The sequence below is a fragment of the Camelina sativa genome, chromosome 14 (assembly GCF_030686135.1).
Source record: "Camelina sativa cultivar CO46 ecotype springtype chromosome 14, ASM3068613v1".
Taxonomy (NCBI): Eukaryota; Viridiplantae; Streptophyta; class Magnoliopsida; order Brassicales; family Brassicaceae; genus Camelina; species Camelina sativa.
The window spans coordinates 9,908,909-9,929,813 of NC_141893.1; the positions used below are offsets into that span (position 1 = coordinate 9,908,909).

At 32.6% G+C, this 20,905-nt stretch overlaps 2 protein-coding genes, 1 long non-coding RNA gene and 2 pseudogenes across 6 annotated transcripts; 2 read left to right on the plus strand and 3 right to left on the minus strand.

Moving 5' to 3' along the window:
* Positions 1-1,956: 1,956 nt before the first annotated feature.
* On the plus strand, positions 1,957-3,233 carry LOC104740913 (putative galacturonosyltransferase-like 8 pseudogene; annotated as a pseudogene). Its single transcript, XR_015579420.1, has one exon. The product of XR_015579420.1 is annotated as a putative galacturonosyltransferase-like 8 pseudogene (transcript).
* A 121-nt stretch (positions 3,234-3,354) lies between these two features.
* On the minus strand, positions 3,355-8,883 carry LOC104743460 (uncharacterized). Its single transcript, XM_087483222.1, has 13 exons — positions 8,473-8,883; positions 7,691-7,765; positions 7,284-7,538; positions 5,545-5,700; positions 5,354-5,451; positions 5,140-5,265; positions 4,944-5,057; positions 4,747-4,854; positions 4,556-4,657; positions 4,337-4,454; positions 4,047-4,115; positions 3,855-3,961; positions 3,355-3,669 (listed from the first exon to the last, which is right to left on the minus strand). Exons 3-13 carry the CDS (start codon positions 7,284-7,286, stop codon positions 3,582-3,584), a joined length of 1,089 nt encoding a protein of 362 aa, XP_087339348.1. The 5' UTR covers positions 7,287-7,538; positions 7,691-7,765; positions 8,473-8,883; the 3' UTR covers positions 3,355-3,581.
* A 2,530-nt stretch (positions 8,884-11,413) lies between these two features.
* LOC104740914 (agamous-like MADS-box protein AGL104) lies at positions 11,414-13,698 on the minus strand (annotated as a pseudogene). Its single transcript, XR_015580654.1, has 10 exons — positions 13,452-13,698; positions 13,235-13,288; positions 13,087-13,119; positions 12,965-12,983; positions 12,812-12,873; positions 12,646-12,673; positions 12,495-12,556; positions 12,127-12,389; positions 11,785-11,953; positions 11,414-11,676 (listed from the first exon to the last, which is right to left on the minus strand). The product of XR_015580654.1 is annotated as an agamous-like MADS-box protein AGL104 (transcript).
* Positions 13,699-14,552: 854 nt separating this feature from the next.
* On the minus strand, positions 14,553-14,983 carry LOC109128661 (uncharacterized). The gene is made up of 2 exons (XR_015580178.1): positions 14,845-14,983; positions 14,553-14,742 (listed from the first exon to the last, which is right to left on the minus strand). It is a non-coding gene; the product is annotated as an uncharacterized LOC109128661 (long non-coding RNA).
* Positions 14,984-16,157: 1,174 nt separating this feature from the next.
* LOC104740917 (sulfate transporter 1.3) lies at positions 16,158-20,363 on the plus strand. 2 transcript variants are annotated; one of them, XM_087485587.1, is made up of 13 exons: positions 16,158-16,806; positions 17,113-17,503; positions 17,586-17,634; positions 17,798-18,005; positions 18,102-18,276; positions 18,360-18,425; positions 18,509-18,622; positions 18,720-18,836; positions 18,960-19,373; positions 19,471-19,661; positions 19,761-19,846; positions 19,946-20,022; positions 20,113-20,363. In XM_087485587.1, the coding sequence occupies exons 2-13, from the start codon at positions 17,174-17,176 to the stop codon at positions 20,254-20,256; spliced, it is 1,971 nt and encodes a 656-aa protein (XP_087341713.1). In that variant the 5' UTR covers positions 16,158-16,806; positions 17,113-17,173; the 3' UTR covers positions 20,257-20,363. The 2 variants fall into 2 exon arrangements, with proteins under 2 accessions (XP_087341713.1, XP_010459957.2); XM_010461655.3 differs by having other exon boundaries at positions 17,143-17,503.
* Positions 20,364-20,905: the final 542 nt, after the last annotated feature.

A 20,905-nucleotide genomic window follows, 5' to 3' on the forward strand; every position in this document is an offset into this window, starting at 1 on the left:
TTTAACCAAGTCGGCCCGTTCCTCTCTCGCTTGCTGTAAATCCTTAACCTATCCTAATTTTTAGCGTTATGTGGATAAGCAAACACCTTTTACCTTTTTTACAGCATGTCGATGGTAATCAAAAATTTTAGTCATTTATTATTTTTCTTATCCAAAGGATATGACTCTAATTAATTACTGATAGCCACAATGACACAATTTTACGAAAAAGGATAATTACATAGTGGAGGATAAAGATAAATAGATAATCGTTGGATTTATTTATGGGGAAATAGCAACCTATGGAATTCAATTTCCCCTGAGATTATGGTATTTGGAGGGGATAAATTGATCAATTTTAAGCTAATCCCTCTATGCGAGATATTAAATATTTGATAACATGATTTTCATGACATTATCGTAAAGTTTGTTGTAGTGATATTTTATGATTTATGCAATAATGTCAGATTTTAATGTATAATATAGAATAAACTTTTCAATCACAATGGAATACGTATGGATGTATATTCTATGAAGTGTATGATTGAACAACTCTCTTAGTGAAACACAAATAACTTTACCATTGCTGATGCTTAGCTTAAAGTTACTTATATTTCTAAAATAATGGTTAGCGAATATTTGAAAATAGTAAGTTTTGGGAGAAACTCAGAACACACACATTGGTATATAACTAATAAATTTTTGTGGATATGAAACATGAAAATGCATAGATGCTAATAAAAACGGAACAAAAAGTCCCAAAAAAAAAAGTGTTAAAAAAATGTCAGAGTTAACTGAAAAGAGATAAATTAACAACAGCATCATTATGTACGAATGTAACATCAGTTTAATTTGTCGGATTCTGTTACTTTAGTTTATAAATTTCAGATGTGAAGAAATCGGCGAAGAGAGACAAATAAATTTTAAAACTGGTGTGAAACTAATAATGTATTCTATAGTTTACTTACAAGGATCAACAACACAGAAATACTTGCCGCAAGCTGTACCTAGACCAGCGTTATCTGAAAGTGAAACACTTTTTAAGATTTTTGAGAGAATAAAGTCAAATGTGATGAGATGAGCTCTCTCAAGATAGAAGATAATAGAAGATTTTGTGAATAGAATATATATTTTTTTTTCTTTCTTTCCAACTAGTTCTTTCGATGATTCCCAAAGCAGCTTACTTGTCAAAAGCTAACAAATCCAGAACACAAATAAGATAATTATCAACTCTGGCCTTTGAGTATATCATATGGAAGAGTGAAAAGTTCGTGAAGTTTTTGAGAGTAAAAAAGAGGTACAAAACCTACATAAACTAAGCGAATAAACTGAGAGTAATATGTATTAGGTTTCATAAAATCAATAAATACACAAGAAGAGGCTTTTACTTCCACTGTAGTGATGCACAATCAACTTCAAAAGCAAAGAAGTGCCATCATTTTGAGTCCATTATCATTATAATGTTTATTAGGCTTTTAATTGGCCTATTATCGTTGTTACTCCCACCCTTTTCCCCCTTAAAGACTCTAAAATTCATGTTTAATTTTCTAGGTATACCTTTTTTTTTAACGATCGAGTAGTATTCGCTTTGCTGTCTTTAGAAATTAATTATTCCCTCAAGAGACCATAATCGTAATCAGGATGATATTATGGAATAGTTTGGTGATGAATTAGGGCCGACGGTCTATTTCCCCATGAGAACTATTGTATGGAATCAGATAAAGGCCAAGCTTTGACCTCTATCTATATATCTCCGAAAAAAAGCTCGAAGGCTAATTCTCCCCGAATCAAAAGTCAAAACATGTATCTCCCCGAATTAATTGTTCGAGATCTATTAACCCACAAACCCGAGTTATGTTGGTTTCTTGTTTGTTATACCGACAATTATAGAACATAAACCAAAGAAAACCAGATTTTTACCCAATTCTAACTTAAACCCCAATTAAAACCTAATCAATTGATGAACATATTGGTAACCTCCTAAAAAATCTTTACTTATTATTCATCTCTTGCACAATGCTATATCATTAGCCCTATATGAGTATATAATCTTTAGTATAATGCCGACGCGTTTTTCTTTAAACGCGTTCTTGTTCTTGACGGTGTTCTGTTTGATTGTTCTGTTACCGTTCGCCGTTGGAATACGGTTGATTCCGGTGAGGATAACGACCGTCGGTGGTGGTGGTGACGGCGGAAGAGGAGGAGGAGGAGGTATTAATGATGGGTTTAGTAAACTTGGTCCGTTCATGGAAGCTCCAGAGTACAGAAACGGCAAGGAGTGTGCGTCGTCTTCTGTGAACAGAGACAACTTCGTGTCGTCTTCTTCTTCTTCTAATGATCCTTCGCTTGTTCACGTAGCTATGACTTTGGACTCTGAGTATCTCCGTGGATCGATCGCGGCCGTCCATTCCGTTCTCCGCCACGCGTCTTGTCCCGAGAACGTCTTCTTCCACTTCATCGCGGCTGAGTTTGACTCGGCGAGTCCTCGTGTTCTGAGTCAACTCGTGAGGTCGACGTTCCCGTCGCTCAGCTTTAAAGTCTACATTTTTAGGGAAGACACGATGATCAACCTCATCTCTTCTTCGATTAGACAAGCTTTGGAGAATCCGTTGAACTACGCTCGGAACTATCTCGGAGATATTCTTGATCGGCGCGTGGAACGAGTCATCTATCTTGACTCGGATGTTATAACCGTCGATGATATCACCAAGCTTTGGAACACGGTTTTGACCGGGTCGCGGGTCATCGGAGCTCCGGAGTATTGTCACGCCAACTTCACTCACTACTTCACTTCCGGGTTCTGGTCGGACCCGGCTTTACCGGGTCTAATCTCGGGTGAAAAGCCTTGCTACTTCAACACTGGAGTGATGGTGATGGATCTTGTTAGGTGGAGGCAAGGGAACTACAGAGAGAAGCTAGAGCAGTGGATGCAGTTGCAGAAGAAGAAGAGAATCTACGATCTTGGATCTTTACCACCGTTTCTTTTGGTCTTTGCGGGTAATGTGGAAGCCATTGACCATAGATGGAACCAGCATGGTTTAGGAGGTTACCAATATGTTCATCAATTGATTAGGTTTTAATTGGGTTTAAGTTAGAATTGGGTCAAAATCTGGTTTTCTTTGGTTTATGTTCTATAATTGTCGGTATAACAAACAAGAAACCAACATAACTCGGGTTTGTGGGTTAATAGATCTCGAACAATTAATTCGGGGAGATACATGTTTTGACTTTTGATTCGGGGAGAATTAGCCTTCGAGTTTTTTTTCGGAGATATATAGATAGAGGTCAAAGCTTGGGCTTTATCTGACTCCATACAATAGTTCTCATGGGGAAATAGACCGTCGGCCCGATGAATTATTGTAACTCTTTCTCCAAGATAAAACTTAGAGGTGATCATTGTCATATGCATTAAAAATAAGTACTAAATGTAAGAGGTTGCACAACATCATCACTAGTACGGAAACTACAAACCGATGGATTGATATATTCCTTGTCACATGGAATATAAGCATATCATAATTGCTTGTCTCAGTTAAGAGTATAGGGTCTCAAATACGTCTCTCATCTAGTTATAAAGCACATTGATTCTTCACACACGAAAGTTATACGGGCCTGCAAAAGAACCTCAAATGAGGATCAATTGGTAATCCAGCACCTGCATAGCGTGGATCATATACTGTATTTGTTAACCTGCAATAAGAAGTAAATATATAAGTAATTACTAAAATGTATTGTTTGCTTGGTCTAAGGTTTTGTAAAGAACTTAGCCCATTTTACCAGACTATACCAACTAGTTTTAATTTTAAGAGAGTATATATATAACGACTGATTACTGATATGAATTACTTATAGTTGACAATTTGAGATAAACAAACCTTTCTTCATGGTGATTGGCCCCATTTGAACTCATATTTCCATCTAGCCAAGAAGGTATAACCGATGAAGCTGCTACGCTTGTTTCTTGAAACGGAAACGTGATCCTCTGCAATAGTTAATTTGTTGTCACACTTCTATATACGTTACCTTAGAAAAAGAAAATGATTACTTGTATAAAAATGCATGTATACCCTTCTTTTAGACGAAGAACCTTCATTTTCAAATTGATCATAGGAACTGCATTGTCTGAAGCCTCCACTCTGAAATAGCCAAACACCATATTTTCATAACACAAGCGTTTAGTAAAAGGTGTATATAATAATTTTTTTTTGTCTTGTAACAAATATCGAATAGTTAGTTAATATTTTAATAATGCAAAAAAAATCATTCACATTATTTCAAATGGTTCTGTTGCTCATTCTTCAGAGTAATTCACATGCAATCATCCTATAATAAGATTAGAAAGAGAAAAAAACTTCACCTGTTGGATCAATGAGTTTGTGTGTGAATTTTGATATTGATTGTAGAGAGTTGGGTTCAAAGCCGGCATTGATGTGCCTGTAACATGCTGTTTTCCCTTGTCTTGTGGGCAATAAGGCCTAAATTATATACATAAAATATCATGATATATGCAATGTATATACTAAAATTGACAATATATATATATTTGTAAAGCATGCAAACATGAAAACTTGCTTACTTGGGAGGGGCTAAGAGGGTTTGAGTTGTAGGTACCAAAGCCATGTTTTTTGGTGCAGTATTAGTCAAACTTGAAGACGTAACACTTGGATATCTCCTGGGTCTGATAAAATTTGAGAACAATATATCATCAAACGTTAGATCACATGAAAAAGTTAAGCAAACATATGTATGCTAAGACAATGATGTCACCTTCCACGGGGCCGACGAGGAGGGTTTACCGGGCTTGGTTTTTGGAAAGCATAAGCCACTGAGTCAGGCTGATATGATGTTTGCGTAAATGGTGAGTAGTTTCCTGACCTATAAAAAACATTCGAAAATTCTACATTTGTGAGTGATTTAATTCTTAGAGAATATATAAGAAGCGACTAAACAAAAATAAAATATACCTCTGTTGTGTAAGAGTGTTGGAAATCATGGGATTACAATACTCTGGATTCATTATAGTATTTGGAGTCGAGGCATCAGGAATTAGGCATTGGTTGTTGTTTAGCAATGTCCCCCTACAAATTTATTAATTGGACAAAGATTAAGTTTAACAGCTGTGGATAATTTAAATCTTGAAAACAGTTAAAGAAATCTTACACTGATGTTGGGGTAGACGACATGTTAGAAAATTTTGGTAGTTCCATTTTATAATCAGTTTCATGGATATGTATGATTTGTTCAAGTAGTGACTCATTGTGATCAAATTCTTCCTCCTGATGATACCTGCAATATTGATTACTATTTGTGTTATTATTAATTGTAAGCATTTTTTATATTTAAAGAGAGAAAAAAGATTTTAGAAGTTGAATACAGAGAAGGTTGAAAGTGATGAGCTTGAAGGCCATGTTGAATAAGATTGAGATTTGTGGGTTCATTAGCTTTCTCCACTTCTTGCATATTACTCCTCAACTGAATCATCATAATATTGAATATTCTGAGTAACATAAACATTTTTTTAATGATCTGTTAAATAAAATATAGAATTATAGGAGAAGTTTGTACCATTGTTGAAGCATATGGCACATTAGAGAAACAAGGAATTGTTTGGGACAGTAAAGGTTGTTGATAACTCTGCTCTAGAGGTCCATGTTGTAAGTTAATTGATTGTAGTCCGTTGTACACACTTTCTCTTTGGCCACTGATTAATACAGAAGACGACTGCAAATTTACAAAATTAGTAAATTATATATATATACTAGATTAGGTCCGGGTATTAACGCGGATATAAAAAAAATATGTGAAATTATAAGTTGTATTCAAAATATAAATTTTATTTCATTTGATTTCTTTAACCGGATTTAGAGTTCACATATTCCATCTAGCAATACAATTTTTTTGTATTTTACATGATAATAAATTAGATTTTAATTCTATGCACTCAATCCAAATGAATAACATTTATAATTTTCATATCAAGAAAAATGTGCATTATATTAAATTTATATCTTACTTAATATTTTTTAAAAACTAAAAATTAATAAAACAAAATTCTCAAATAAAAACTGAAAATTAATTTTATCTCATATTTGAAAAAGTAAAAATATCTTAAATATATTTGTTTCATATTTTGTAATCTCATACGTAATAGTTTTTCTACTTGTCCAACTAATTTGAAATAAAACTATACTAACATTATCATAAATTAATAAAATTCAAAGACGTTATCATTAGAAAATTATTTGTTTATGTAAAGGTGAATATCTACAATCCTTTTTCTTTTAGGATTAATAATTGACAGCATAATTTATTTAATTATGGTATTATAGTAATTAATTGTATAATTTTCTTAATTCTTTTTCTTATAGAATTAGTAATTTAAAATTAGAATTAGTATTATTTTTATATACATATATGAACTATCTTTTTTATATATGACCTATCTTTTTATATTCATTAAATTTTCTTAATTTTTAATTTCTTATAATTTACAAATATGTTAAAACAAAGCTTTGTATAACACATGACAAAATCTTTAATTGTTAAAATTGACACGTGTCGTGATCACATTAGTTACTAACTTTGAAAACCAAGGTTTATATAACAACATAATATTGAATAAGCTATCAAATCATTCACCGATTGAAAAACTTAAGAAAATTACATTAATTTCTTATTTTTCTTATATTATGTCAATCACTAATTTTAACACATTAAACTTTTTTTATACTGTAATCACTTTTCTGTATAAATTTCTTTTTACTATATGATTATAATATAATAATTGTAATTAAATTGCATATATTTTTCTTATTAATTGCACATATTTTCCTATTGAAATTAGTAATTTAATATATAATTTTCCTATTAGAGTTAGTGATATAGAATATTACTTTTGGTTTTATATACTCTCAAAAATATTAATTTTTTACTATATGATTATAATAAATAATAATTGTAATTAAATTGCATATATTTTCCTTATTAATTGCACATATTTTCCCATTGAAATTAGTAATTTAATAGATAACTTTTCTATTAGAATTAGTGATATATTATATTACTTTTGGTTTTATATACTTTCAAAAATATTAATTGTAATCCTTTTATTTTTAGAATTTTTTAATTTTCTTATAATTATTAAATAAATTTGTTTCACGGATATCAAAATATTATCTATACACTTGACATGTGTCGCGATTATATGAATTACTAACTTTGAAAACTAAGGTTTATATAATAAGATATATGTAAAAAGTCTCCAGAAAAGATTAATTCAAGATTGGTTTGTGATTAGTTCTTACCATGTCATGAAAGTTTTCAACGGTGTTGAAATACTTAGAGTAATCCTCCTCCTGACTAAAGCTTTGATGTTGTGGTACTATAGTTGTTTGTTGTTCAAAGCTTGGAGTTTTTGTCAATGTCCCTTGATCAGTGTTTGAATTCTCTACTAGTGGTGAAGAGAACACATCATTTGTGGCGGCAGAGAAAGGGACAAGTCCAACCAAGTTATTGTGTTCATTTTCTGAAACCAGCAACGAAGAATTTCCCACTAAGTCCTACATATGTACGTAAATAATGTTATTGTTATGAGTTATTTTTATAATCCGCATAACATATATGCTACGTATACATTAAAACACAACAATTATTATGTGAACAAAAAATATATAATAATAATAGTAAAACACCTAGACATGAAGAAGTATACCGTGAGAGCACCAAAAGGTTATGGCAAGTTCAAGAAAGAAAATTCCAGATCGTCGCCTCGAGCCATTTTTAAAAACTGCATTAATATTCACAATTAACGTATTTTGTATGGTTAGCTTACACAGAAGAAAACTATAAAAACATTTTTTTGTGGTAGTACTAAACTGTACTAATCAATTGATCATAAACACGTACATCAGACGACATATGTATATTTGCCATACTTCTCAACAAGTTGAAGACAATCATGAGATGGTTTTTTTTCGAATGGAATTGTAATAACAAGTGTTATTCGATATTTACAGCATCAATATCTTAATTCAAACCCATCTCCTACATAAAATTGAGAAAAAAGTGACTAACTAAAAGCTTAGATGTGACCAAAGTAAAAGTGGGTATGCATTTTTATTTTATTTTTTTGGCTATACCCACTTTTACATACAAAATATGTGTGAAATGAAAGCCTTATAAATCTTAAAAGCTATATATATTTGCATTCATTCAAATGAACATAATTTGCTATCATCATCATCGAAATTTTCAAAATGTAAACTGATAACAAAAAATTTGAGGAACAAAAGACTTGTGCTTAAACAACTTGTTTTAGAGTTGAAGATATATGACATTAAAAACTGAAAGTTTTATTAACATTTTACAGAAAATTATATGAATCTAGTTTCAATTTTTAAAGAATGGTGGATAGATCCACAATAAAAGACTGGTATGAAAAAACTCACAAATGTTTAATTCATCCGTAAAGATGATATTAACTAAAGAAGATACCTTTTACAAAAAGAAAGACGACCAGATATGCTCGAAGGAAACGACGAGATTGTGAAAACAAACAGATGTATCAGATTGGGCAGAGGTAGCGGGTGGATATATATTGGAATAAGCATACACTGTTGATTGCGTTTGTGTTTAAAGGTATGTTATTATCCCAATGTGTTCTACCAAAAAACAAAAAAAGTTAAGGTATATATATACATACATATATATTTGTATAAACATATAAATAGAAATTTTGACGAAATATATATACAAAAGGTAGTGTTTAGCTCAACAGTAAATGCAAAAAGAAAAACAGATACAAAATTTTAGCTTGACACTTTCATTTCCCTTTGCACTTATATTTGACAAGTGATTTGTCAAAATACTAAGACAATGTTTTTTGAAGCAATCATACCTTCACTCAGAAAAGCTAAAAATAGTTCAAATTATAAAATCATATCTTTTTACAATATTGGTGAAAATCTTGATTTTAAGTTATTAGATTTATTTCCTCAGTTAGTATATATAAATACATATGTATCAGCATATATATCTTATTTTAATAAATTGACATAAATTTATCCATTCATATACAAACAGATGTAATTATCTAAATATTAGCATTGCTTTAGCTCATTGGTTGGATTGAAGACAAATGTCACGAACTTGTAGTAATTTGATATTTTTCCTTCTTGTCCAAAATAAGCATTTTACCTTGAAATTCTAAAATGAAAAAAAAAACGAATCTATAGAGATTTGGAGACATTGTATCTTTTTACTGTGACACGTAAAACACATTGTATCTACAGTTTTTAACTAGGAAAACTATAAAACAAATTGGTAGTAAAAGATTTTTAAATTATATGTTGACACTTTTACTATTAATCTTTCTTAATCTAAATAGAAAATAATAGTATTTTAAAGAAAACAAATCTTGCAACTATTATTCAAAAAAGAAAAAGTTGTATCACTTTTTATGAGGATAATACTACATCAAGTGGTAGAAAAAAGCTAGAACAAGAATTTTAGCCAATTAAGGAAAAAATTAAGCTTGTTAAGAAATATCTATCTAATTTATGTTACTTTTCGTCAATTACAAAAGGGTAATATTACTGAATACCACAATTTTGACTTATAACTCAAAAAAATATCACAATTTAGAGAAGTGTGGTAACTACCATTTTCCGTATGGGCAACATGATAGAAGTGCCCTCAAGATATAGGCAGGAAATCTGCATTGTCGACAACAGACTTGTATAGATAGGGAACAAATCCATGAGTAGGCAATGATGGAGTCGTAATCTCATACAATAACATGTAATTTTATTGAACGACATGTGATTTCACTAAATGTGTCGTAATCTCATACAATAATATGTAATTGAGTAGGCAATGATTGAGTCGTAGTCTCATACAGCAACATGTAATTTTAGTGAATGACATGAAATTTTAATAAAAGGACCATAATCTCATACAATATCATGTAATTTTAGTAAACAATATGAGATTTTAATAAATAGGCTAAAGTGTATACCAAAGTCGAAGATGGTTAACAATCGAGTGGTAGGGCAGCAACCACGGGAACAACTATAGTCTTTTTCATTGTAAAATATGTTATTTTAGGAAAATACGTTCATCATTATATTGCAGGTTGCATTGCTTAAGATTTGACAGAATTGTAGAAAAAAATATTTTGTTGCATTGGGTAAAATTTGTTATAAAAAATAACAGTTGGGAATTGTAATATAAATGTGTTTTGGCAAAACACATGCTGTAAATGACAGTTGTATGTTAGTTGATATGCAAAACAATAATCATTAGTTACATAGTTTTTTACCATAAAACATATTATTTACTAATAAAACATAGACAAGATGATACATATCTACTATATATGTCCCATATATGATGTTACCCTACCTAAAGCCAACAACGTAATTATAACACTTTTTGGAGATAGCTACTGTACCAAATGTGGTATTTTCGTAATTATGTTTTGTTTTTATGCTATGTACTACATATTCTCATAACAAAATAGCTTCTTCTTTTTGCATCATTTAAATGAAAAAAAGTAGCCATTTGTTGGTACTGAGTGACAAGAAATATATCCCATTGTAAACTAACGCAAATATAGCATATTACAAGATTATTTATGCGTCAAATTTTTTTATTTCTATGGTCGTTTAATTCTAAAAATAAAAAATAGAGCACATAATATAATGAAGAATAAAGTTGTAAACTAGTAGTGCTATAATAAACTCTAGAGCTTTTTCTCATATTAAAAACTCATAATTTTCTATCACTTATGTTAATTAAAACTTTTTTATAACATTTTCTCCGAGTTTATATTATAAATTATAATATTTAACGCAAAAAAAAGATTAGTATTATGATAAGCCATAATTCAAGAAACATAACACAAAAGCTGTAAAAAAAGATATGTTACACCATAATTTAATTTACAATTTCTAAAAAAAACCCTTCAAAATTAAATCATTCATACTCAAGGTATTAAGGGGACCCATGTATTAAGCTTACAAATAATTATATACGTAGGTTGATTTTTCTATCTTTTGTTTAATTGATTAAAATAAATGGTATTGTTGTTAGACACTAAAATTACATGCGATCAAGACACTAGACTGTCTAGACATGTACAGTAGCTAGTCAATCTATACAATTATGTCTTGAGAGATTTTTTAAGTCAAAAAATCTATTTGGATCGAAAAATATCAAGATACATACATATATTATATCGTTTGATATAATATTTCATAATGTGGATCTTCTTAAAGAAAATGGTAGATTTGTATTACAATTAAGTCCAAATAAGACCGAGATTTGTGTATCCCCTAGAATCCGTGATTGCCTAGAAAAAACTTATAAATATCACGTAAAACAAAAAATTATAAAATAGTGTTGCCAAAAACGGTAAACAAATATATAACTCGATTGGTCATTTTTTTCTTCTCATCTCATGACAACCAAAAACTCCAGTTTTTTTTTCTTTTTTTTCTGAGTTGTGTAGTAAAGAATAGGACTAAAAAATGGTATTACATAAATAAATATTCTTTGAGATTATTGCCTACTGAGCTGAGGAGCCCTCGTTTCATAGTTGGAGACTTCACGATCAGCTTGTGCCTCCGTCGTCGCCACCGGAATTTCACCTTGCTGAGCTGGCATCATCTCATCTATACTAGGACCCACACCTCCATGCTGGCACATTGACCAAAACACTTGCAAAGTTGTTATAAAAATATGCAAAGTTGTATTATAAAAATAAAAGAAGTTAAATTGTAATTAACTATGCAAAGTTGTTAACACTTGTTGCTGTTGCATAGAAGCGAATAAGGCTGATGATGAATACGTCTGAGCCCACTCAGGGAACATTTCATCTTTGTGGTTCGTTACGTGGCATTCACTCATGTTGTTTTGGTTTGAGCTTGAGCTACTTCCTTGCAACAATGGTTCATACATTGCCGATGATAATTCTCTGCCATTTTTTAATTATAATTTTTAAAAATTGAGTCGAAATGTATGATCACAATGCTTCTTGTTTGATTAAGGTAGAAAAATAAAATAAAATATCTATATTTATATATTTTATATTTCCAAAGAAAATAACAATTGGGGAAGCTTAGGAAGACATGAGGAATATGTATGTACCTGAGCTGATTGGAATGGGAGATGCATCAAATAAATGGGCTTGATTGTGACCATTTTCAGGCAGCCAACCTTCAACGACATCGTTTACAAAAGGACCAGCAATGCTTTGTTGCATAGTAGATGCTTCATAAGAAGATAAATGATGACTGCTCAAGAGATGATCTCACCGCTGGAGAACATTAGTTAGAGTGTCGAGAAGTTGCTTCTCACAAACTTCATAATCCTCCAAGCTCGTGAATCTTACTGGATCTGGTTCGTATCTCCTGCTCATTTTAAGGTTATAGGAATTTATAGGGATCATGAAATGAATAAACATGTTCTATAAAGTATATAGCATAGAACATTTTAGAGTTTGTAGTATATGTTACCTTAGTTCTTCCTCGGCCATTTGGAGTTGTTGTTGTAATCTACAAACTTCACGCTGGAGGTCCTGAACTTTCCGATTACAAGTGAGACGGTTAAACTACGTAGAGAGAAATGTATATCGCAGTGTTGAGAATTATTTAAAGATTTAGTTACCTCGACGTCGGAATTGATAGCTGTAGGGCTTTTTTCAAATATATATACGAAAGAAAAAACAGTTTAGTGTATAAGTTAGATGAGTATTGCAAGCAAGAGTGTATCTTGATGAATTTATGAAATCATAAAACTGAGTATAACAACAAAACATCAAGGAATTACGGACTTCGTAACTTGAAGAGCGATGGCATTTTCAGTCTTGAGTTGCTGCAAAATCCTTAGCAAACACTGTCACAAAATGACATTATCCTAGATTAATAATTTAAGTAAAAGGCCAAACATAATGAGGAAAAAACCTAATCACTATGATTAGCCGAACCTCTTTGCTTTGAATATCTCTGCAACGCAAAAGGAAAGAAAAAAAAAAGTCAAGCGACTGAAGACAAAAATACTAGACCCATATAATTATGTAATGTAACCAAAACAAAATGTAATACGTACGGGGTTCTACTATGGTCGGGCAAGTAATACGCACTGAAAAAAAAAAAACCAAAAGTCAGAATTTACTTATATTACAAAATAATAATGTTTTAAAAAACAGAAAATAAATTGTAAATGTAAGGAAATTAATTAAGTAGTGATAGCGTACCTCTCTCGTTCTTGTTTAGTAAGATTGATGAATCTCGTAAAAACGTCTTCGATCCTGAAGAGATAAATAAGATATGATATGATCCATATATATAGTTAAGCAAAATATATCAAAAAGGTGATGATTGATTGAAAATGTTTATGTATCCAAACCCTAGAAAGCTAGCAAATGGGAAGTGTTAATAATAATAAAAAGGGTTTAAAAGAGATGACGATACCGAGTTTTGCCGGAGAAGAGGCTAAGGCTTTCGGAAGGAGAGAACATGATGAGAGCAATGTCGATATCACAGAGAACCGACAATTCATAAGCTTTCTTAATCAAACCATTTCTACGTTTTGAGAACGTAACTTGTCTATTCGTTGTATTCTCTATTCTCTTGATCTCCAATTTCACGCGACCCATATTGGTGAAGCAAGAAGAGATTGCGATTCATCCAAATCGTAAGTTGATATACAATGCTGATCGATCAGTAATCTACAAAACTTCCAAAAGAAAGAAAAAAAATGGTTCGAAAATGATAATGTTAATATAAGGAGGAAGAACATAAAAAAAGTGCTAATATTTAGGCGAGTTAATAGGAACTAAAAATAGAATGTTTTGACTAATTAAATTCCTTCTCTTGCCTCGTTTCGTTGTATATCTCGTTCGGGAGATTTATCAAAAATATTTGGATTATTAAACGGGGATGAGATTAGTGTTTATGATCATGCTTTTAAGTATCTATGTAAATTTAAGGTAACACAGTTCAAAATTACATTACGACCATGTCAATATCTGAATTTAATGTAAATATATATATATCTGAGGATTAATTGCAACTTCAAAGAATCTTATTAAAAACCAGAAAATAAAAATGACCAAAAACACGAATAAATAGAGCCAGCGATTAAAGTCACAGTAAGAAGTAAATTGTCTGATTAACAGTAACACGAAGACAATCACAAAAGAGAAATCACATATCACCACGGATTTGTCTTTGATCATATCTGAAACACATAAAATAGACAAACATGAGAGATAATGCAGTAACAGATCTTTGGTGCTATTAGTGCAAAAAAAAAAAAAAAAAACACAAAACACAAAACTGGTTTAGATTATTATTGCACCGAGAGAAGCTTTTCCCTCAAGAGAACAAACCATCCATTAAACTCACTCTTTCATGGCCAGACTAGAGAATGTTGTTGTACAAGGCTTTTCACAGGCCCAACTTCTTTACTATACATTCCCACATGTCAAGTCAAAGCGTTTGGTCTCTGCTTATATTGATTGAAAAGGCTTCTAATCAAAACAGTATCAGAATACTCAATTTGAGGCGATGTAACAACCAAGAAATTTCCAATAAACAGAGCCGACGATTAAGTCATAATAATGCGGACTAAATTTCCTGATTTTTAACATTAAAAAACAAAAGTGGGAACATAAGAGTACACTACTGCAACAACAAAAGAGAAACAGAGTTGGATCACAGATCACTGAGGAAATATCTTTGGTAGTAGTGTCTGAATCACCTGAAACACACATAAACAGACAACATCAGAGACAATACAGTGGTTTCATCAGATCACACTCAAACCAGTTCCATTTTTGATGAACTCAGATTAGGTCTGTACCTGTGAAGAAGTGAGAGTCAATGGTGGTGAGTATCGTCGAAAACCCAAGGCTCATGCAAGACGGCCAGAAGCTATGTCCTCTTCACGTTTCCTTGCTGCTTCAGCTTGTTTAGCTAACAACTCAGCATTAGGACACGGCCATTCATTAGGACACGGCCAGAAGCTATCATTTTATGCTAACTAACCTTACTTACACAAAAGAATAGATAAACAATTACGCGTTCGACAAGAAACATAAATATAGGGTTCTTCAATTCGATAAATATATATATATATATATATATAGAGAGAGAGAGAGAGAGAGACCTTTTGGCGTTTCCAGGCGAGGAATTGATCTTTAGAGATTGAGATTTGTGTAGTTTTTGGCGTTTCTCCATTATCTGCTCCCATCGTTCAATTTGTTTGGGGGGGGGGGGGGGGGGGCTCTACTCTATCGTCGTCGTCTCTCTCAACTACGCACAAATTTTTAATATTTTGTTTTTCTCTGTTTTGATCTGTTTTACTTCATAACCTTCGTGAAACTTATTGTTCTTTAAACGACAGCGTCTTGAAATGTTCCTTTTTCTCGTTACGTCGTCGTTTTGACTGAATCGCTTTTTTTTTTTCAATAATAAAATAATATTGGTGAGATATTGAGAGATTCTATATGGACAATGGTCGGGTTTTTTTTTCTTGTTTCTTCTCTTCGTATCATTTGATATGAACGAATACGAAACTGAATGGAGGAGGTTCGAATCTTGGTACCTACCATCAATATCAATGGACTCTCTCTTCAATATCCTATAATTTGTCTAATCATACAACTTCATACATATATGTTGGTGTTGTTTAATTTTGTCAATTTGTATGATTTTTTCGTTGCTTTCTTTATATATTTGTTATGTATGCCGGATATTTGGAAGGATTGATTTGGTTCTTAAAAGATATACAGGATAGAGATTAACATATAACTTTCTAATATGAGTTTGAATATGTTCGTTTGTATATATTGTCGCTAACAATGAGGACGTATCACGTACGATAGGTTTATATAACATTAGTCGTGAACTTACGTATCATTTTGATCGTTCACAAAAAAAAAAACCCTTATAAACTGAATATGAAAAAGAACAAAATAACAAATTAGATGAACACTTCATAATTGAAAAGTGTTTAATAAATAAATAAATAAAACCTCCAGCCTTCTCGCTTAGCTTTGACTTTAATTTCTTGTTGTATCAACGAAATAATGACTAGTGGCATCTTCACAAATTTCGGATCTAACAGCTTCGAATTTTTTTTAATTTCTTGTTCAGTGTAACTTCTGAAAACTTGTATCATTATAATTTTTTCTTTTCTATTCTGAGAATCAAACAAACAACACAAACAAAGAAGAAGAAAAACATTCAAGATTTGTATTGCTATTCATTTTGATAAGTGAAAAGAAACAATATATTGGTTTACTTCTAAGGAGAACCAAGATCTGTTCTAATCCCTCACTTTCAAAAAGTATATGCAAAAAAAATATTCTTCTTATGTTGTTTAACAAAAAATATCAAATTCTGCAAAAGACCTTTTTTCTCTTTTCTTCCCACAACCGGGAAGTGACTTTAAAACAAACAAAAAAAAAAGACAATGATTTCATTGATACTTTCTTCTTACCCAGCTTTAAATCTTTCTTTTTCTGAATAAAACATCATACTTTTTTTCCTTTTTCTTAATATTAGGGTTTCTCATTGATAGATTTGGAGAGTGATCAGCTTGTTCTATGAACCTAGACAGCATCTCGGTTCATCAAACATTTATTGTTTTACTTCAATAAACAATAACAGACGTTTGTAATAACAATCTGGCGTTACCAAAATTTTCTTCCTTCTCAAAAATTTCGACTTTAACAAAAAAAATTCCTCATGAAAGAGCGTTGGAGGACAAAAAGAGGCTAACATCATAAATCGAATTCGTCTCTGTATTCATTTTCTTAAGGTACATATATATAATGCTTTCACCAATTCCACTATCAATGGTTTTGTTATTTTCTGTTTAATTTTCTTTATTATAATTCCCTTCTAAATCAACTTTAATGACAAGATGTATTTCCCTTTTCTCCTTTTTATATGAAACGGAGAGAGTATAATAGGAATTTACTAGTGAAAACTACTCTTAGGGATACTAATGGCTTTTTTGTTTTGCAACTAGGGCCACTTAAGTTTTTTTTTTTTTGGAGTCCTCTTCTTTCTTAATCAGTGGTGTTTTAGATGGTAAAATATTACCTTTTTTTGGGCAAAACAGCTTCACATTTCTATAAATACGTTTCTTCAGTGTTTGCTACAAAACACACATATAGCAAGCAATGTCCGGTAGAGATCACCCTGTGGACGCTGATGGAGAGATTTCCCCGGCTGATATATCTTCCCCACAGCAAGCAAATCCACCGTACGTCCACAAAGTCGAAGTTCCTCCCAAGCAAAACTTCTTCAATGAGTTCATGTACACTTTCAAAGAAACTTTCTTCCACGATGATCCTCTAAGGCATTTCAAGGACCAGTCAAAGTCCAAAAAGCTCATGCTCTGTATCCAGTCCGTCTTTCCGGTTATCGAGTGGGGAAGGAAATATAATCTCAAGATGTTTCGCGGCGATCTCATTGCCGGTTTAACAATAGCTAGTCTCTGCATCCCTCAGGTTTTCTTAAATTATAATCACTTGTGCCACAAGTTACTTCTGAAAGAAATCTAAAGTAGATATGTATTTCGAATGGTTTCAGGATATTGGATACGCCAAGCTCGCTAGTCTTGACCCTAAATATGGTCTATGTAAGTTAATATCCATCTCGTTCTCATTTATGTTTTATAGTATGTTTTCTTTGAAATTGGAATTACAATTTTTATTGCATATTTGGAACCCTTTTGTGTCCTTATTGAAAGTATAATGTGACAAACTGATTGATATTTTTAGTGTTTTCAAATTCTTGAATAGATTCAAGTTTTGTTCCTCCATTGGTGTACGCATGTATGGGAAGCTCAAAGGATATAGCGATCGGACCAGTAGCAGTGGTCTCACTCCTATTAGGCACTCTGCTTCGGGCAGAGATCGATCCCAACACAAACCCTAATGAATATCTTCGCCTAGCCTTCACCTCAACGTTCTTCGCCGGTGTCACTCAAGCTGCACTCGGATTCTTCAGGTAACTTACTAATCCCAACATCACATATCAACAATGTTCCTAAGTTAAGAGATACTTCTTGATCTATACAACCTCTAAACTTTTTTTCTTTTTCAGATTGGGTTTCTTGATCGATTTCTTATCCCACGCGGCGATCGTAGGGTTCATGGGCGGAGCAGCCATCACCATTGCTCTTCAACAGCTCAAAGGATTCCTCGGAATCAATAAATTCACCAAGAAAACAGATATCATCGCAGTTCTTCGCTCCGTAATCAGCTCAGCCCATCACGGAGTAATGATTTCACTCAATCGCTCTGTTTTTAAGTTTCTCTCACTCTTTGTGTATCCTCACCGTTTGGTATTATACACTTGCAGTGGAATTGGCAGACAATACTCATTAGTGCATCGTTCTTGATCTTCCTTCTCGTCTCCAAGTTCATTGTGATTCACCTAACCATCGATTGCAATCTCTCGTCGATTTCTATATTTACTTGTTCTTATATATGATCTTTTGGTTAAAACAGGGGAAGAAAAATAAGAAACTTTTTTGGATTCCAGCGATTGCTCCATTAATATCTGTCATCATTTCAACTTTTTTAGTCTACATAACCCGAGCCGACAAGAAAGGAGTTCAGATAGTAAGCACATAACCTTATAGGCTTAATATATAAACCCTAAAGTTACTTCCAACGCAAGTTATTCTACTTTGTGTTGTCTTAACTTGCTTCTCCTCAGGTGAAACATCTCGACAAAGGTCTAAACCCTTCTTCTTTGCGTCTAATATATTTCTCCGGCGATTATCTTCTCAAGGGCTTTCGCATAGGCGTTGTTTCAGGCATGGTTGCCTTGACGGTATATATATACTTACAAAACCCTAAAATTTCTATAAAACTTTTAAAATTCTAGGTTTCTAATCAACTATCAGCTGAAACTGTGAATGCAAATGATTTTTTTTTCTTTTTTTTTTTGTAACAGGAAGCTGTAGCGATAGGACGAACATTTGCAGCAATGAAAGACTACCAAATCGATGGTAACAAAGAGATGGTAGCATTAGGAGCAATGAACGTGATCGGTTCGATGACTTCTTGCTATGTATCCACTGGTTCGTTCTCAAGATCCGCCGTCAACTTCATGGCCGGATGTCAAACTGCAGTCTCCAACATCATCATGTCAATCGTCGTCCTCTTAACGCTTCTCTTCCTTACTCCTCTTTTCAAATACACACCAAACGCGATTCTTGCAGCGATTATCATCAACGCCGTGATTCCTTTGATCGATGTTAATGCCGCCGTTTTGATATTCAAGATCGATAAGCTTGATTTTGTTGCTTGTATGGGAGCTTTCTTTGGTGTCATCTTTGTATCTGTTGAGATTGGCCTTCTCATTGCCGTAAGTCTCAAGAAACCGTCATATGTGTGGATTAATAAGACTTTTTGCAGTCTTTTTCTTGGCTGATCTTTCTTTGTTGTGAGTGTTCATGTTTTAGGTGGTCATATCTTTTGCCAAGATACTCTTGCAAGTTACGAGACCTAGGACAGCGATTCTTGGAAAGATTCCAGGGACCTCGGTTTACCGGAATATCAATCAGTATCCTGAAGCAACTAGGGTTCCCGGAGTTTTGACAATTCGTGTTGACTCTGCGATTTACTTCTCCAATTCCAATTATGTCAGGGAAAGGTACGAGATCGAATCATGAAACCAACTTAAACCCTTACTTGTTTTGGAAGAAATCTATGTGTAGAAACCATACATCTTTGGTGTTCTTGAAAACTGTAGGATTCAAAGATGGTTGACAGATGAAGAAGAGATGATGAAAACTACAAGCTTGGTTAGGATCCAGTGTCTGATCATCGAAATGTCACGTACTGGACTAACCCTAGTTCTTTTTTATATATATATATATATATGCATATGTATATTTCTTTATACACAGTAAATGATGTTTTATCAAACGTTTTCAGCTGTTACGGACATCGATACTAGTGGTATTCACGCCTTAGAAGACTTGTATAAGTCTCTTCGAAAACGAGACATTCAGGTACGTATTCACATTATATATAAAGTAAAAGCTAAACCGGAAAGGCGATAGACAAGTTATGAAACTGACTTTTTTTGGTGTGCAAAACAGTTGGTTTTAGCAAATCCAGGACCGGCGGTCATACATAAATTACACGTTTCTCACTTCGCAGACATGTTAGGATACGACAAAATCTATCTGACGGTGGCAGAAGCCGTGGACTCTTGCTCTCCGAAACTCTCCGACGAGGTCTGAAATGGAGAAGAAGAATTTTGATGATGAATCAAAAAGACAAATTAAAATGTTGTATGTTGTTGTACAGACTGAGTTGAGTACGTAGTCAGTGGCTTTGCCTTCGATTTTACCTTTTTATCTTATACCCAATGTGGGACGTAGAGGTCAAATGTAAAGTTGACCTATGAGCCCATATATAGAGCTTTTTATTAGCATCTTGTTAGTATTTCTTTTGTTTTTCCATTGATGATCTTACTAAACATTAACATCGGAACAGCGTAACGCAACGAGAGACGACTCAGGACTTTATTGCTATGATTATTGGTGGGAACACCTTTCGTTTTCCAAGACCCAAGAGTCGAACATTGACACAATAACAATGAAAACAAATAAAACACTTCTCCCTTAATTATTAATTATGTGTGGACCTTAAGTTGAAGCCCACTTGTGTACACAAAATATACTCTTCGTTTGATGTTCATATATGGGATTAGGACATTTGTTTTTAAAATAATGGTATAGACTATAGACGTCTATGCGTTAGATGGTCGTTATCTATATATCAATTTTCTTTAATGTATTATGTCTAGAACTCTAGATGATAGACCTAGTTTGATGTTTTAGGTACCTATTCTATTAGATATATATGTTTGGCAATCGTTCTGTATCT